Source organism: Heterocephalus glaber, unplaced genomic scaffold, assembly GCF_053883595.1.
Source record: "Heterocephalus glaber isolate CG9 unplaced genomic scaffold, H.glaber_assembly_v1.0 deba00001532, whole genome shotgun sequence".
NCBI lineage: Eukaryota > Metazoa > Chordata > Mammalia > Rodentia > Bathyergidae > Heterocephalus > Heterocephalus glaber.
Genome location: NW_028258330.1, coordinates 13,781,463 through 13,800,344, shown reverse-complemented (window position 1 = coordinate 13,800,344; position 18,882 = coordinate 13,781,463). Strand labels below are relative to the sequence as shown.

Below are 18,882 nucleotides of genomic sequence, written 5' to 3'. Positions count from 1 at the left end.
CAGCTGGATGAAATTGGCATTTATGACCAACCCCAGTAGTAAAATTCCAGTTAGGAGGTAAGTCAGCCAATGTTGGCCACTCACCATGCCCTGAATCAACCTTCATTATTCCAAACCAAAGACAGGGGCCTCTATAAGTATTGTTTGATAATTGCCTTTAAAATGTTTCTGGAAGCTTAGTTTGACTCTCTTGGTCAAATGCTGTGTTTGGCTTGTAAAAATCATGTATAGAAGTTAAATTTTGCCTCTGATCAGGTAACATTCACTCTGATAATATCTGAAAAAGTAGGGTTTTAAAAAAGATTTTTCAAAAAATGGGTTTTTTAAGATTTAAATTTCTCTTGCTGATTTACCTGAGCAGCCACCAGCTAAAATTTCAGACAATGCCACTGTGCATTGACGTGGCATTGTGGGGAATGTCCTCGGAAGGGGGCTGTCCCTGGATTATGCCTTCTGATCATGGCTTTGCTGGGCATCTGAAGCTCAGGGCAGGTAGTGCTGTCTCAGTTTGGGTACTGAGGCAAAGTACTGCAGACTGGATGGCTTAGAAACAACAAAAGTTTATTGTCTCTGATTTGGAGGCTGGAAATCCCAGATCCAAGCATGGCTTATTCTGCTGAGGGCCTTCTTCCAAGATACAGACTGCTTTCTCTGGCTGTACCCTCACATTGCAGAAAGACGGGTGGAAAGCTTTTTGAGGCCCATTTTGTAAAGGCACTAATTCCATTCATGAGAGCTCCGCTCCCATGCCTAACCCCTCAAAGGTCTCACCCCCTAATACCATCCCATAAGGATTAGGTTAGGATTTCAACACCACACATCCTTCAGAGCTGCTGCTTCTTCCCTCACCTTGGCAAGTTACCAGTGACCAAAAAGGGGGAAAAAAAAAGCAGCAAGGTTCAGGTGGAGTCAAAAAAAGAAGAGGCTGGGCCGGGGATTTAGCTCAGTGGTTCTGGCGCCTGCCTTGCAAGCGCAAGGTCCCGAGTTCGATCCCGATACCAAAAAAAAAAAAAGAAGAAGAGGCCATGAGCCAGATACATCCTCCACATATGTTATTCAAAATTCAACAGCTGGCCTACCACATTTTACTCTGAGGGTTCCCCATGCCTCCCTCTTTTCTGATTCACAATTTCCTTCCAAGACTTAGTTAGGGTTTCCTAATGGTCTGTGTATAATAGTTGGAAGGTCTTGTTATAGTAGCACTGGGATTCCTTTGCCAAACTCTCCAGGATCATTTTGTGTGGTGTTTGTTTAAGCATTTGTGGAAATCCCAGATGCTGGGCTGGGCCCTCGAGCCTCAGCTGACCACATGCAAACAGGAGGGTATTGGATTCATGAACCTAAGCACCCAGCATCAATTAAACAGGGGCTTCCAGATACCAACCCACTCTTCCGGGATTCTCCAGAATTGGGTTCATGCTGATGCCATGTTCTCTGGACATCACTTAAACAAAGAAGCAAACTGACACAGCCTAGAGCCACTGGTAGAATCCTGTCTTGGAAGTGATCCATCAAGGTCACCAAGTGCAGAGCATTTAAGCAGACACAGCAGAGCAGTGGCATGCCGGTCCCCTTTGACACTTCCAGCTTCTTTTCCTGTCTCCTGCCTAGCAGCTTCCTTCTGTTCTGAAACTTCCATCTTGCTTTCCCTGTGTCCCTGGGTCCCTGGACACCACTCTTGCCACATTGAACAGAATTTTTCTAGAATCATTTGTCTTAATTCTATAAGTTATAAGAATCATGAACTTAAGTATGCATGTGGCATGACTGAAATAATTATGAGAAAAGAGAAAATATAAAAATCATGAAAAAGAGCCCTTTTATGCAGTGTTCTTTTTATTAAACCTTGTGTGAGAACTTACCAGGCCACATACACAATATGTTAGTTGTAGTCTTTACTAATCCATACATAGCATTCTCCAATTTCTTATTTAATAACTTACTAGCAAGTCAATTGTATGTCTAATTTAGAAGTTTAAAAAGAGCCCTGTTAACACCCTTGCCTGATGGTTGTTGGCAAAGAGACTTTGTACTTTAAAACTCTTTGTTCAGTTATCACTAACAGGGAAATTATTTTAATACATCACAACATCCTACATCTATTGCTGTACATAAAGCATTTTTATTTAAAATCAAATTGAAGTAATAAGTCCAAATTTTAGAGAGTACAGATAGCAATATGATGAACAGAAATATAAGTTGGATCTGTTCATCATATCTTACTATCCTACCTTTACTGCCAAGATAAGGTTCAGGAAATAGACAAAATAGAAACACATAGATTGTGTCCAAAGCACTTCTAAGGAGCAGGTCTGATTTCATTTGTATGCATCCTAACAATAAAGCCATAGATATACAACCTTGGAAGCCTCTTCTGATTGTATCAGTCTTTGTCTATCATGTTCACATACAAAACTGTTACCCTCTTTTTGATAGAAATAGCCTAGATATTTTGGCATGTTCTTTAGCTCTCTTTGACCTGCACTCTGGTATTTGGCAGTATTTACAGGTGTCTGACATAAGGCATCTGTGACTTGTGGCAGTTTGTGAAGAGCTAATGGAGAGTTGATACCAAGCCAATAGAAAGTAGATAACTCTCCTGGTAGAGGAGCTGCCAAGGGTGAGGTGAAAATTGTTCTGAATGTTTTAATGAAGAGTAAACACTTTTAAAATGTCCTTTCATCACTATCATTGTGGGGTTTTAAAAATGGAAGCTCTTAATATAGTGTACATCATGTTAAAAGGGATCTTATTTCATAATCATGACGTAGCTTGGGGAATAGGCCCTGCTTTTTAGCAGTAAACTGAAATGTAATGTCCAGGAAATAGTAGGAATGAGAAATGAGGGAAAGTCTCACTTCTTATTTTCTGCTTTCCTTTTTTATGTTGTGATCAAAAAGTAAGGTGAATGTTTATTTATTTTTTAGACTTTTACAGTAAAAGACACATTGGTGTGAATCACACTCAAAACACTCCCTTGCAATTCAGACATAGTTACTGCATTCTTCTTTCCACTTCCTGAAGCAGTTTGGAACATACCCTTTTATGTCTATAAATTGTGATAAAAGATATAGTAAATGCTGCTACCCAGGGCCACCTAACAGAAAGGCAGGCTCATAAAAATATTATGATGTGTTCTCATCCACTTTATCCACTGGATCTGGCACCCTGCAACTTCTATGTCTTCTTCAAAGTCAAAATGGCCATGAGAGGTAAACATTTTGAATTAATCCAGGACATCAAGGAGGCTAACATGAAAGAAGTCTTCAAGAACTACTTCAGAAAGTGTCAAGAATGATAGGAGAAATGTGTCTGAAGCAAAGGGGAATATTTTGAGGGGGATTCATGGCAATGTGTCTTTCATTGTAATAAACATTGTTCTTTTCAAACATTGACAATATTTTTTCATCGCATCCCATAAATAGTCGTAAAGCGGTCTGATTTTCTCTCAGAATTACAGACTTACCCTCAGGTTATTCTCCCACTCAGATCAAAGCTTTGAAAATATCCCCCTTTTTTTACTATCTCTCGTCTCTTGTAACTTGAGGTGGGATCCAATGGCTGGAGTTAGGTAATGGGGGAGCCCAATAGTGGCCATGGATAGTGTCTGCAGCAGACCCTGAAGGACACAGTAGTGTGAACCTAGGCCAGGAGCCTCATCCTGTGTAATTTGTCCATGTTCCAAAGGCCTGAAGGCCTGGCTGACCACAGGAGTATCTGATTCTGCAAGCAGTAACTCCGCAGTTTCTTTTCAATCTTCTGTGGCTTGTTACAAGATTAATCATTGGTTAAATAATGTTAAATATTGAAACCCCCCCAACACTTCCCCACCAAAAAAATCATGTGAAATTAAAGGGGCAGTTGAGGTAAGGAGTAGTGATAGGTGAATGATTAAGAAATGCTATATGTGTGTACAGTTCTGCCAAAATGAGATTCATTAATTTATATAATCATAGGCACTAATAAAAATGTGGGGGAAAAGAAAGTAGTGTTAGAACCCTTGTATATACTGCAGTCCTTATGCAGGCAAGCAAAGAGTGGGACTCCCTTAGTTTCTAGGATCATTGCTCCCTTAGTCTCTTGAAAGGTCCCCTGGGATACAGAGTTTAACCAGAACTCTAGCAGGACTGGACACAACTGAAGAGCATTTGCTCTGGTAACATTCCTTTTGGGGAAGGGATGGTGGTTTATTTTGGTTCAACAAAGTCTCTTTGAGCTCGGGTTACCTGTGGTTTGAAACACTGAGACATACTCAGTGGGCATGGGGCTGCCTAAGGAGCTGAATACATCACCAGCCCTACTTCATAGATATAGTACAGTAGTTGTGTACAATGTCCTTAGACTGTGATAAGTGTGTTTCCCTAAGGACCTTGGTTAAAGGGCATCTTTCTGGAAATCTAAATAATTCACCTTCATGCCCCAGACCTCCCCTCCCCCTGCCCCACATTCCCAAGACTTAAGAATGATTCAGAAAGGTTCCTCAGATAAAGGAAACAGACAGAATGTAGAGAAATGGTCTACCTGACTTGTTCTCTTTTTCCATCCTGGGTGTGGACGGTCTCTTTTAGAATAAGGTAAGTAAATATGTGGTATGGTTGCCCAGCCCAAGCCCCTGCATGAAAAGATGGGGCTGAAAAGTGAGCCACCTTGTCTTTGATGTAACATGGAGCAATGAAACTTTGAATGAAATGTAATAACTCGTTTACCTAAAGCTACTTCCGATCTATATGGGGAAGTTGTACTCTGCAGTTAAAGTGGTACTTTCTCCCACTCATCAAGATTAACTGGCTGTCAGTGCTTACATTTGGAGCCTGCCTTCCATTTAACATGAATGGCACAATACATGAAAAGCCTGGGCATAAGATGCTGCTAAGAACCCACTGGTGCTCAGAAGACATTCCAAAGCCAAGCTTTACAGATGGAAGTAAGTGCCATCTTCAAGTCAAAGCTGGACCTCCAAATTTAATCTTCAAGTTCATGGTGACACATTACCTGGGCTTCCAATCAGGGAGTAAACAAAGGCTCGTTTGGTGGCTAAGGCACAGTTGAGAGCCAAATGCTGGGTTCTAGGGTACGAATACTCCCTCTGATATCTTTTATGCTAAGTGTCATCAATACATTTATAATGAAACTCTCTATATATCAACACCAGAAGATAGGCTTGTTAAAGTGTCATGTATTAGACTAGCCATGTTGCTCACTGTACCAGTTAAAAGGCCATTTGGAAATAGCATGCCTCAGGATATTACCAAGATTCTGTTAGATTACTGAATAATTATCCCCACCCCATGCTAGTCAGCTTTCTGTTCTTGTTGCAAACTACGTGGGGATAACAATTTGGGAAGAAGGGGTTTATTTTGTCTCATGTTCAGAGTTTTCAGCCCTTGGTCAGCTGGCCCCGTTGTTGCTTGGCCTGTTGTGTGCAGCAGAAAGAATGTGATGGAAGGATGTTGCAAGGGAAAGCTGCTGAACTCACAGTGGCAGGAAGGAGAGACTCAGAGCTTGCACTAATGGACCTCCTTCTTCTTTGCTTTTGTTCCATCTAGACTCCCACCCAGGAGATAGGACCACTCGTGCTCAGGACAGGTCTTCCCACTCAGTATGCTGTTCTAGATGCCGATGGTTCTAGAAACACCCTCAGGACATACCCAGAATATGCTTTACCAATTCCCTAGGCATTTCTTAATCCAATCAACCAGACAATCAAGATTAACTGTCATATCCCCCAACCCATCACTTTCATAATGAAGTCTCTACTCCTTGAGGCAGCTGGTGTTAAACAGAGTGGCTCAAAAGTGCTTAGCATGGGGCTGGGAACTTAGCTCAGTGGTGCTACTGCCCGAATAGAAAGCACAAGGTCCCAAGTTCAATCCCTGGTACAAAAAAAAAAAAAAAAAAAAAGAATGCTTAGCATGAAGACAAAATCAAAATCTGTCTGATGACATGTCTCAACTGTAGTCAGCATGAAAACTAGGACAGCAGCCACCAGAGCCCAAGCTCTGGTCTCCAGCCTACTTCTTTCTCCAAGTCCAGATATTGTCAACCTGACATTTTCTTTTACAGTTACTGTAGTATCTGATACATTATGGTTTCCTAAGGAAATAATTTCTTAGGGCCAAATGCATCCATTTTTGCCCAACACAGTGTACCCTTCTGCCCCTTTATGTTCACCAACACCAAAGGGACAGCTTGTCTTAGAAGCAGGTTCATCGGTAAACAGAATCAGTACTGATAACCAGAAGGACATGGAAAGAGCTCATGTGGGCCATGAAGAGCCTCTACAAAGGAAAAGTAGTTTTACTCTCCTTTTTCTTTCCCCCAGTCCCACCATGCTTAGGAGTACTTGGATCTTTGCATCAAAGAAATCAGAATGAGCAGTAACTTGAATTTTTCTTTCTTTCTTTCTTTTTCTTTCTTGCCCTAGTATTACTAGAACGTTTGCATCGGGGAAAACAGAAAAAGTGATCTTTCAAGCGCTCAAGGAGTTAGGTCTTCCAAGTGGAAAGGTATTCATTGGCTGAATGTGTTTCTAAAACCGATTTATTTGTGCTCTCATGTATGATAAGCTGAATTATTTATATTATACTGATCTTAATTAGACTCAGAAGTAGATTCAACTATATAAAGTTAATTTTCTCTTCTCCATCTTCCCTCTCTCTGAGCAGTTTAACCCACGTGTTTAAAAATTCAATTAGTTTACTTCAAAATTATTTGTGTCAACTTTATTATGATAGCAAATAAAAGCCAGGCCATTCTTTGCACAGCTTATGGAACTTATTTTAGAGAAGGCCAGTCATATTGCCTTAACCATTCACATGTCAACATGAATAATTAACTAATAAATTCATTTATTTAAGGTGGCCTTGCAGTATTTTATGAAGCATTTCCTCAACCAATCATTTGTGTGCATGACTGTTCAGATTTAAATAATTAAAATTAATTTATGTGCTGGAAAAAATATTTGAGACGGTGACTTCTTTAACAAGTCCTATTTGAAATACACATTTTAGTATAACTCAGATCTTATATATTCATTCTAAGCTCCTTTCTTTAGTTTTTTGAAAGTTCATGAAATAAGCATAATTAAAAACTAGGCATGATTGATTCAGCATCCACTATACAAACACTTTCTTTCCCCACTCAAGGAGAAATGGGAAAAATGTCTCTCTATATTTGTTCTCTGGATGTTGCCTAGAGAAGCCCAGCTGTAGCCAGATGTTGTGATAACTAGAAGTGTTTGTTTACACATGCTGTGACAGAACAAGGTGGCCCAGAGATTGGCCTCCTGGTTTCCAGGGTTCCATAAAGACTTTGCTTTATGCCCTTGAGAAGTCTTACCTCCAAGGAAGAAAAAAGTTCTATGATTTTTGACACTCTTATTCTTTACAGAACGATGAAATTGAGCCTGCTGCATTTACTTACGAAAAGTTCTATGAACTTACACAAAAGATTTGTCCTCGGACAGATATAGAAGACCTTTTTAAAAAAATGTAAGTTCCAATTATGAGAAAGTGTTGTATAAATATTTCTCTTGTCCTTTTAGATATTTAAAACATCTACTTGCCATTACATTTTAATTCAATGTTGGTAGTAGTAGAAATATGTAGTCAGGGTTACATTTTCACTCCTTAAATTGATCGATGTAAAAGTTCACTCAGGTTTTAAGAGACTTTAACATAAATTAATTGTAGCACCTGGAACTTTCCCCCTGGCATTGGCTTTACTAACTACCTATAATTTTAACCTGCTCCTTTAGGTATTAACCCATTATGTGAACTAACTAGATTCAATTTGGAATGTTAATATGTTGTTGAAAAGTTCATTCATTCCAATTATTTCAAATGGATGACTTACATGTTGTTTTTTAAAAACATCTTTTGATAATGTTAAATAATTGCAGACATTTTTCTGTGACCTAGTGGGAGTGTTTTCTTTCTTTTGTCATTATTGTTGTTGGGCTTTTCTTCCTTACCAACAGTCTCTGTCCATTTAAGAATTCAGCACTGTTTTAAGATTAGAAAATAAGTTTAGAATTATCATCAACAAATGTCAACATGTAAATCGTACCTACTGTAGCATCATGTACAAAAACTTACTTTTTCTAATAAATTTCTTTTCAGCAATGGAGACAAAACTGATTATTTAACGGTAGACCAATTAGTGAGCTTTCTAAATGAAGTAAGCTTTTTCATACATTAACTCCATACAGTCTGTGTGCAGTGGCTCGCCTCCTTTTGCTTCCTCATTGCATGCTCGCATCCCACACCCTTATTCGCTTTGCTTCTCACCTGCTGATCTTTCCATGATGGCCTTACCAGGTACAAAAATCAGCTGCTCCCCCTGTGTCCATATGCTTCCTTCACGCTGGCTTTGCCCACGGCTTTTTGTTGGTTTTTCGCTATGATGTGTAGCTCTGGTTCTGTGTGTTTGTGTGATATTTATAATATATTTATTTAATTAAATGTGTCTATATTTTTGCAAGATGATATTTAAGGTATTCTTTTCTATCAATCTCAATAAATAGAGAATGGATTGAGTTTACCACACTGTAGTTGGGTTCTCCATTGCTAACTTTAACTCATACTTTTGCATGGACCAGAAAGCTTTATTTTTGTCTTTTAATTGATTGCATGTTAGAGAAATATGTAGGTTCAAATAGAATATTTCGACAACAAACACAACACTTGATTTCCTGGGTGAAAATATAATATCAGACCAATTGAATTGCAGGTTAAAATATTACTTTTTATTTTTATAACAAGCTTAGAGCTAATTTTAGAACATGATTCACTTAACAACCAAAACTGGCTGAAAAATTTCACTTAAGCACAAGAGAAAAATATTTTGGAAGGAGTAAAGGTTGCGATTTTTATTATAACTAAAATGAGCGTGTTCTTTTCCTTACACATACAAAAAATTATTTTCTTTTCAGCAAAACCTATCAAAGATCTTATTAATCCAAAAAGGAAAATTCACATTTTTTCCCAACAAATAAATAAGAAAATTTTGAGTGAGGGATGGACAATATATTTTTGTTTCAAAATAATTCAAGGTAATCATCATACCATAAAGAGAAAATATCATAATAGACAGCATTAAGGCTAGCTCAGTGTAGCTCAGTGATACAGCACATGCTTAGCATGTGCAAGGCCCTGAATTTGATGTTAGCACTGCAAAAAAGAAAGAGACCGAGAGAGAGAGAGAGAGAGAGAGAGAGAAGACAGCATCATACCACATGTGAGATACTGCTTTAAAAAAATACAGCAGGGAGTTTGTGATTTGCCACTTCATAGAAACAAATCAATCTTTGTCAAAGGTCTTCTGGTTTTATTCCTTATGAAGGCTCAGGGGCTTCTAATTCACAGAGTTGCACTTTAGAAATAGTGTTAACCAAAGCCTAAGTGCATCCATGCAAAAAAGAAAAAAGACTCCATATATCTGCACAGATCCCTCTACTGGTAAATAATCCCTTCAGTCCAATACAATATTTATTTTACTTGAAAACATTTCAAGTTTTTCTGCTCCACTAGTTTTTAGTCATGTGAATACTATGTTCATAATCTTTACCCAGACACTATTCACATTCTTATGCCACAGTTCCTCAGAAGTTAAACTATCTTGCTTTATTTCCTTGCCTCCCTCTCCTTCTTCCTCCTTTTGTTGTTTTATTTCCCTCAGCTTCTTCGTGCATTGGTTCATTGGCCATCTTAAATTTGTTGAGATGGGCAGGAATCCAGCTTCTTACTAAAGAGGGAAGATAGTTTCGTAGAGAGGAGAAAACCTACCACTCATGAATTTGTCACTTGCTGAAATAAAGCCTCTTGTGTGCATTGGGATGAAGCTGGCACGCAGCCATCTATTAAGCAGAGACCATCACACTGCATCTTTTGTTTGAATACCGAAACAATTGCTCTCATCAGCTCTTATCTGACACACTTTCTTTTATGGATTCTTTTCATTGGTCTACCCAATAATCACTCTTGTAATTCCTGTGTTTTTAGACTTTTATTTTAAAATTTTTTCAAACTTTTACCTTTAAGAACTATTGAAATCTTTATATTTACTTTCATGAGCATTTGAAACCCAACCCCCAGTGCTTTCTTGCTTTCCCGTCTTTGACAAGTGTTTATCCATCACTGTTACTGTGGGGAGTTTGTATTCTTTTGTTTTATGTTTCCTTCTATTAGGCTTCTCCTTAACAGTATGAGACACTTTGAATTTTGGAGTGGGACAGATGGAACCAGTGTGATTCTAGATTTCTTTAGGTTATAGAAACTATAAGACACTTCAGGAAAGTTTACAGCCTTTATTTTTTATCAAATTGTCCACCCTGAGTCCATACCTTCCTGTCCTCTCCTAGTGAATGCAACAGGAAGATAGGCAAAAATATGAGAGTCTTCTTGAAGAAGTTGTTGAATCCAGGGAATGTTCTGTTAGTTCCTTGCACTCCTTTAGGCTCCTACCCTTCCCCCTTAGGTCTCCCCAGAACCAAAAACTCCCCTTACAGTGAGCAACTTCAAAGCACATAAAGAAAGGAGACAGAAATCACTCAAGAAAGGAACAAGCGTTAGAATGTAAGGGCCTATGATCCAAAAGATGAGACCTTAACATTTTCAAAATGCCTTACCTGTATCATCTCAACAAGCCAATATTCACCATTTCAGTGGAGGTCTGAAGTCATGCAGTAAGACGAGGAAGAAGAAGAAACACTGGAAAGAGAAGGCCCTAGTCTTTGTATTTGCTGATGTCCATGGTCCACCCCATACCAATAACAATCCTCCATAAAACTCTTTGAATTAATAAGATAATTCAGCAAAGTAACTAGAGAACCAATGAGCAAAACAAAAGGCAGTAGACTTGAGTACACCAGCATTGTCCAATTGGAATAGATAATAATGGAAGAAATTCTCTTTGTATTAGCAATGCCATGTTCACTCACCACCTTCCAGGCTGTAATTCTCTTACTCTTTCTACAAAATTTTCTGTTCCGTGTATAAATGTTGTTTCCAAGAGGTAGGAAGGAGACCAGAGACTGTCATCATTCACTTATTGCCCTGGTAGCTCTGTGGGCTTGTGTGCCACCTTCCGCCCCTCTACAGGCCATGAGCACTTCCTGGCTTGTCAGTGGTAGCTTTAGAGCAGCCTCCTCACCTGCTTCTCAGTATCTCCATGGTCAGTGCTCCCCACAGTGTGATGTGTGAACAAGCAGCATTGGCATCGCCTGGAACAGGTTAGAAATGAAGAATCCTGAGTCTCACCCAGAGCTGCTGAGTCAGAATGAGCACTGACCAAGATCTCCAGTTGATTTATCTGTATATTAAAGTTTTGTCCAGCACTGTCTAATGGATTACTGGATTCCTCCTTGCAATGCTTAGTGTAAGTAGAAAGCATACAAGGACAGTATATATTTTCTTGTGTTCTTCATAAAGAATTTATTCATAGAAATCCACCATTCACATCTAAAATTTTGCCACAGCTCTCTCAGAGTCCCAGTCTATGGACAGAAGGAAACTTTCTTTGCTGAAATTATGAAAATCCCATATCAGAATCCAGGAGAGCTAGCGAGCACCACCTGGCTAGATCTACTACCATCTCAACTGCATATGTGTGGTAGGACTAGTTAAAATCTCTGTGCTTCAGTTTCACCTTCTTTTTCCTGAACCTGATGAGAAACTAAATTGATTTCAGTGTCACCTTCATTTTCTATTTGATTTTTTACAGAGATAACAACTAGAGACCTACAGAATTGAAGGATGAAAAGGGCAGGAGAAAGGCATGAAAATAAAAAAAGAAAAAGTCTCAGATGGTCACGAATCAGGAATTAACTTTTTTTTCTCATCACTGGTTATCTTCACTCTGCCTCCCATGTATCACATGATAATATTAAGGCTTAGCTGGATTTATTTTTATTTTTGCAGTTGGAATATGAAAGGACCCCAAATCTCTTTTCCTTTTACAATATCTTTGTTCTTTAATGCACAGGCAAAGAAGAAAGAGGAGGTATTTGTCTTATGAGTAAGCTTATCCTTGCTAATTATTCATTTCTCTTTTTATACCTTTTTTGAATATTTATATCAACATTTATTTCTCCCAGTGCTACTTGGATTGAAGTCAGTTGATTCTTTTATCAGTAAGGACCAAGTAATGGGGGCCTGTCCATTATCTCCTCATTTGCTTGGGTACAGTTTTATGACATATTTTTGGAAGCTTCATGAATATTATCTTATAAAGCACTGAGAATCATGAGGCCGATATCCTGGGCACATTGTTTATCCAACTAAATCTAAAGGTCCCTCCTCTGAGCTGTGAAGAATTTACCCCACTGTGCTGTGTCTGAGTGGAGTTGTACTGCAACTTTATCCCTCTGTGATTACCTGGACATGATTTTCTCATTGTCTTTTTCCCATAAAAATTATAGTCTTGTGATTCAAATGCAAACCTTAACATTTGTTTTCTTGCACCTGGTTTATCCAGATTGTGCTGTCCTGGGTTATTAAAATGTGAAATTTTTAGGGAAAGCAACAGATTGTGTTATCTGGTGGAACAAATACAAAGACAAACACTTTCATACTGTCTGCACTTAATGCTTATTTGTGGTGAGTGTGGTTTTTAGAAGAGAGGATTATGATGCATCCACTGTAGGGCTTGGTTTTCCTGCATTTTGCTTCTGATTGATGGCCAAATGAATTGTTACGTCCTCTAACTACATTTTAATGGTGTTTAAGTGGGAGGGCATTTCAAATGATTAATGATTCAAATGATTAGTTCTTGTTGGAGTTAGGTACTTATTTTTCCCACAGATTTGCAAATGTGTTAAATGCATACCATTACAGATTAAAGCAGTGCTTCTTAAACTTGAGCATCAGCTATTAAAACATGATCCTTGGGTTCTACCCTGAGGATCAGAATCAGCAAATCTGGGTGAGGGGAGGACCAAGACTCTGCTTTTCTAACAGCCCCCAACTAATGGTAATGCTGCTGCTGTCATCCACAAACCACACTTCAAATAGCCTTGTGTTTGAACACACATGTGCATGTAAAAATACGTAAACATTAGAATTTCCTGTCCTCTTTTCCCCAACTTTTTTCTCTTCCCTGTAGCTGAATCCCTTCTTTCATTCATTTTTTAATTTATATGGATTGGCCACATCATCTCCATGAGTCCAGAAACCAAGTACAGTTTTAAATTTTAAAAAAAAACTTAATTTTAATATAGAGGGAAATATAGTGGCCAACTGTAAACATAACTCTTACTGGGGTCTAAAAATAACCTTTTTCATCATACATCCATTTTCTTCCATGGTATTGTTTATGGGAAAAGGAATGTGCCTAGCAAGAGAGTTTTTGTTTTTTTATCTATTTGCTTTTAAAACTACATTTTCAGCCTGGGTGGAACTCATCATTTTCTTGAATAGGGGGCTCTCCTGCATGATGGCGACACTTTCCTGAATGAGTGTGGCATGCCTTCACTTGCCTCGTGTTCGTTCCATGGTCCACCCCACAGTTTCTCTTCCTGTGCATATCCCACACTTTTGTTCTGTATGATCTCATGGCCTGTTATGAATATAACAGTTTCTGCTCTGGCACATGCATGGATGTGAGCTGTAATTTCTGAGATTACAACAGAAGCATGCTTCATTGGGATAAATTGCCAAAAGATGTTAATTCCTTATAAGTTAACATCCTTAACTCGGTGTTGGGAGGAGGTGGGGAAACTAGAAAAGCCTAGGGACACCCATGCTTTAGTAAATGACATCATGTGTTCTATTTGCCAAAGGCGTTTGTTCTATATAATCTGCCTTTTCAAATGATTGTCCCAAAACAAATGGGGAGGAAATCCATATGAACTTTTAAGAATTGTTTCTTAAAGGACTTTCCAGTGTTTTTCAAAATCTGTGCCTATATTTGGGCAAAGAGTTGTTGATAAGTTCCTCCTACTTATTGACCCAGTCTTTTTCACATCTGCTTATTGGTCTTCACTCCATGGAACTTTGCCTTATTTATTTACTTGAGGGGTGAGCGGGAACACAGTACAATCGTGGAATCCCCAGTAAACAATAAAGAAATTGGATGAACCCACTACCTCCAGTTCTCTCCTCTCTCTCTCTCTCTCCCTCTCTCAGTGTACCTGAGTCAGGTAGTAAATAGACTTCCCATGAAGTAAAAAGACAACACTGTAGGAAGCACATGGCTCTTGGGGCCGCCTGCCCCTACCAGGAGCATCTTAGTTGTCACTTTGAAAGGATGATGTCACTAGCCTCCTAAATGCCATTACCATTCATATACTCTCTGCCTGGAAAATTTTCTCAGGGCAATGGGACTTAAATTTTATAGTGAAAAAGATGTTTTTGAACTCCTGATATTTATATACAGATTTTTTTATGGTTTATAACTTATAGATGCCTTTGTGTTAATTAATTTTCATTATTACAATTGGTTCATTTTGAAGACTTGAGAAAATGTAGTTTGCAGAGTGCCCAGGAAATCTCTTATTGATATAGAAAGATAAAATGCTGTTCACTTATGAAACATGAAAGTTCTTGCTCTTAGTGTGTTCTTTTTTGTTTTTTAACTTAAATTAGTATATGATCTATTTACTTGAGCTAGAGTTTTTTGCTTTTTAAAATTATTTTTAATTAAATTTTCCATATTTTAAAAAATATTTTGACTCACATTTTAAAGACATTCATGTTAATTTCTTACCGGTGGTATAGGAAATAGAAGACAATACAATTGACATACACACTATGTTATATATCCTTCAACTTTAAGGGAGGAAAAATCCCATATTCATTCTCTCTCTCTCTCTCTCTCTCTCTCTCTCTCTGTCTCTCTCTATCTCTCTGTCATGCAGCAAGGGGAACCAACAAAATAGTCTCAAATTTGAAGTTTTCAAGATATGTTTTAGGAAGAAAGACAGGAAGACAGTGAAATCCAATCTTTATAATTATAAACATGATAGTCTTGATATGTCTTGTTTTAGAAATTATATACTTAGAAATGTGAAATGCTTCATGGGAAAGAAACGTCAACCTAAATGGAGTTATTTTCTCATCATAGCATCAACGAGATCCTCGACTGAATGAAATTTTATTCCCATTTTACGATGTTAAAAGGGCAATGCAAATCATTGAGAAGTATGAGCCTGACGAAGATTTGAAGAAAAAAGGTAATAAAACATTTCTAGAAATTTGTTTTTTAAAACAAGAAAATATGCAATTTTGAAAAGCCTAGTATTTTTAATTAAAGGTATATGTAAAAGCTTTGGTGCTCCCCAGAGCCAAGTTACATTACCCACATTACTAATGTATTGATTTATTTTCCCTACTCTTCAGTGTAAAATTTAGCTTACAAAAATTAGACCATACTGAATGAAGTATACTGTTCAATTTATTGAACTACTAAACATATTACAGTTGTATTTTCCCCATGCACTTTCTTATATTATTTTAATACTGCATATTGCTTAAGATAAAAATGTCATTATACTCTATTTACAGTCGTTGGAAAGAGTTTTTGTCACATAAAAATTTGTACCTTCTTTTTTCCTTTTTGTTTTGCCAAGCCAAATAATTTAACACATGATTTGAAATGGCCTCTCACCCCTCATGTGACCCCTGGAATGGAAGAGAAAACAACTGATATGAAATTAAATAGTCAGGAATCACTTTAGCAAAGTGTTGGCATTTCTAGACCTTTGGCCCTGTTAGTGAAACTTTAGAAACAATGTGTGGTTCAAATATTTGCCAAAGGAAAGACTCAGAGGAGAGTTTGAAGGTCAGTCCCAGTGCAGTGGGAAACACCCAGGAAGGGCGGGAGGAATGATGCCAATGTGACAGACAGGAGGCACTGGCAGTGTGGACTGATGGTTAGGAGATCAAGGTGGAGGATCTGTCTGTCCTGTATGCTTAGAAATCGCTGGGCTTCAGTTGCCTCCTCTTTAGAATGGATTCTTTGTTCTGTGTATCAAATGCCAGGGAATGTAGTGGAAAGGTTTATACATTCTCTGGATCCACACAGGACCTGTTTATAAGTAGGCCTGGCACAGACAAACCTCTCCCTTGGATGGCGCTGAATAGTCACACTTTCAGATCGAGCTGCAGGTTCCTATTTGCATTACTTGCCTCTCCATCGATATTCTGAATATCGCCATTTATTCCACATTGTATCTGATTAAAGCAGACCAAGTATTGGGTGGCGATGTGATTCTAGGTCACCTTGAGCAAGGAAATAGCCTCTTGCAGCTCTGTTTCCCTGATTGTAAAACGGAAGGGCTCATGTTGTCATTCACTATTTGTCTTCTCTGTCGTTATTTTTGTTTTTCTTTTATGGTGGTGGTGGGGCTTAAGCCCAGGACCTTGAGTCTACCAGTGAGCTACACCCTCAGGCCCTATTGTACTGTCCTTTTGTAAAATTTGTAGAAAGCTGAGTGAGTGCCAGGCACTGTGCTAGGTGCCGAGAATTCAAAACAGAGTAAGAAATGCTTCCTGCCTGGAAGGCAATTGTGATTTGTTCAAAGGGAAAGACAAGTGACTCAATAATTCCTTCGCAATATGATAAATGTTACAATAGATATGTGCTATTGGTTTTTTTTTTTTTTTTTTTTTTTTTGGTTTGGGGGATAGAACTCAGGACCTTGCACTTGCGGGGCAGGCACAGTGCCACTGAGCTAAATTCCTGGTCATTGGCAATTTCTAAAGTCCTTCCAAGTCCTAAAAGTCTACAAGATTGCTATGGACACCTAAAAAGAGTAGCTTCACTGTTTCACAAATGACAGGAACTTTCCAGTCTGCCATTATCCAGTGTGGGTGAGAATGTGCTGTAAATGACATCTTCAGAAACTTCTGGTGGGAGTGTAAATAGGTCAATGACCTTGGTAGTTTGGCAATAGTACATTAAATAGAAAATATGCCTGGCATACAGCCCAGCATCTCCTCTGCTAGATGTTCACCCTAGAAAATCTCTTGTGCATTTACCAAACCCTGGATGCCAGAGTGGCACAGAGTTTAGGGCTTAGACCTTGGCTCCATCCATGGCTTGCCCTTGGGTGAGTTCAGGGAGGGCAGTGGCCTCAGGTTCCTTCTGACTTAGGACTTTCAGACTGAACTCTTCAGTCTTCACCTCTAACCTAAACTGCAGACCTGTAGTAAAACTATTCATTTGGATGTTGAATGGGCAGGGCCAATGTATATTAGAAATCTAGTGCTTTGATTCTGCCTTGCCCCGGCTCTGTCTGTTCTTTTCCTAGCTGATAAAACAGTCCCATTATTCCCTCTGCTTTTCAGGTCAAACCTTTGGAATCATATTGGACTTGTCTCATTTTTTTTCACATCACATCAGCACAATCTGTAAGATCCAACCTCAAATTGACTTAAGTGACTCCCAACCTGTTAGATGTCAGATGTGCCCAGTTTGTGTTTCCTGATACCTGAAGAATGGATACAAAGACAAAGGAGATTAACAGTGGGAAAAGTTTACTAAGAAAAAGATCCTAAGACACAGGAGGGATCCCAAAAGTGGGTAGCCCCTGAGGCTCTTTGTTAAGGGCATTTTATACAGCAAAAATTACAACTTGGGTAACTCTGGATTATACTGCAATTAGCCTATGTAACATTACAAGCATAGTAGTTTAGCTAGTATTGGTCCAATAGGGAATCAAGACACATAACAAGGGTATGTGATGAGCATCATTAACTTCAGCTTATCTGTAACTTTTAATAGAGAAAGAACACAGGCATTCCAGGAAAGGGATGGGAGTGTGGGTCAAGGTGTTCTAGTCACCCACCTATGAATCTGACACCTTCTCTGGCTTACTGGACCAGGTCGTGCTAACTATAGTACGATCACAAGCTGCTGTCTCTGGGGAGGCTTGCAGGCCTGGCTCTCAGGTCTCCAGCCACAATTTTGATGGTCTCATCTTCTGCACTGACTCTCTCGAGGGCCCAATCCCTCTCTGACTATCTATGAGTTTCTATTTAACTTAGCTGTCTATAATAAAATCACTTCTCAACATCTCCACTGTACCAGACCATGGGAGCCAACATCATCTCTCTCTGGGCCATGTCAGTTGACTTTTAGCTAGTTTGCCCTTCTACTCAGTGCTCCATACAGCAGCCAGAATAAACATTTTAAAACCAAATCTAATGATGCTATCCTACTCTTCAAGCACCATCCCCTTCTTGCCCCCAAGCTTTACAACACACTTAGAGTAAAATCCAAAGTACTTAGTGAGGATTAAAGCCCAGCTGATACAGCCCTCGGCTACATCTCCAATCTGAATTCCAGCCACTTCCATCCTTGGCCGCTCTGTCTCACTCATTGAATGAACTTGGCACACAAACTCCTTTATCAAGATCTTTCCCATGCTGATTTTTCTGCCTGGAATGAGGATCCCCCACCCTAACATGTACATATGGCTTGCTACCCATGCCTGTGACCTTCTCAGAAGGGCTTTCACTGGTCACATACCTTAATACAGCATTCTGCCATTCTTTATCACCTCTCTGCCCACTTGTCTTCAGCATTCTTGTGACATATCTATTTGTTTATTCATTTATTTATTTCATCGGTAATATGGGAGTTTCATGAAGGGAGGATGTCTGGTTGGTTTGTTTGTTTGTTTTCCCCCATCATTGCATCTACCCCAGTGCCTCGCAAGTACCTACTTTTAGAATGGATGAACATGCAGAGAGAGAGAGGCATAGAAGCTTCCATTACAATACCTTCAGTTGTAATTATAAATTATATAAATGTCCATCAGCAAAATAATGGAAAATAGATTATAGTATACTCATATATGGACCCATACATTCAGTGAACAATTAATGAACAAGAGCTGTACATGTAGATAAGACTCAAGAAAATATATAGTAAAAATATCAG

The 18,882-nt window shown here is 38.8% G+C and overlaps 1 protein-coding gene across 30 annotated transcripts in view; it reads left to right on the top strand.

Moving 5' to 3' along the window:
• Plcb4 (phospholipase C beta 4) overlaps nt 1-18,882 on the top strand; it is a 384,134-nt gene that overhangs the window by 283,607 nt on the left and 81,645 nt on the right. For 27 of the 30 annotated variants that reach the window (XM_087188653.1, XM_087188650.1, XM_021255053.2 and 24 more), the window contains 5 exons: nt 4-57; nt 6,425-6,506; nt 7,390-7,490; nt 8,121-8,178; nt 15,061-15,169. In XM_087188653.1, the coding sequence (XP_087044779.1) occupies nt 4-57; nt 6,425-6,506; nt 7,390-7,490; nt 8,121-8,178; nt 15,061-15,169 (404 nt within the window). The remainder of the gene's footprint in view (nt 1-3; nt 58-6,424; nt 6,507-7,389; nt 7,491-8,120; nt 8,179-15,060; nt 15,170-18,882) is intronic. The other 3 variants (XM_087188652.1, XM_087188668.1, XM_087188669.1) reach the window with 1 other exon arrangement.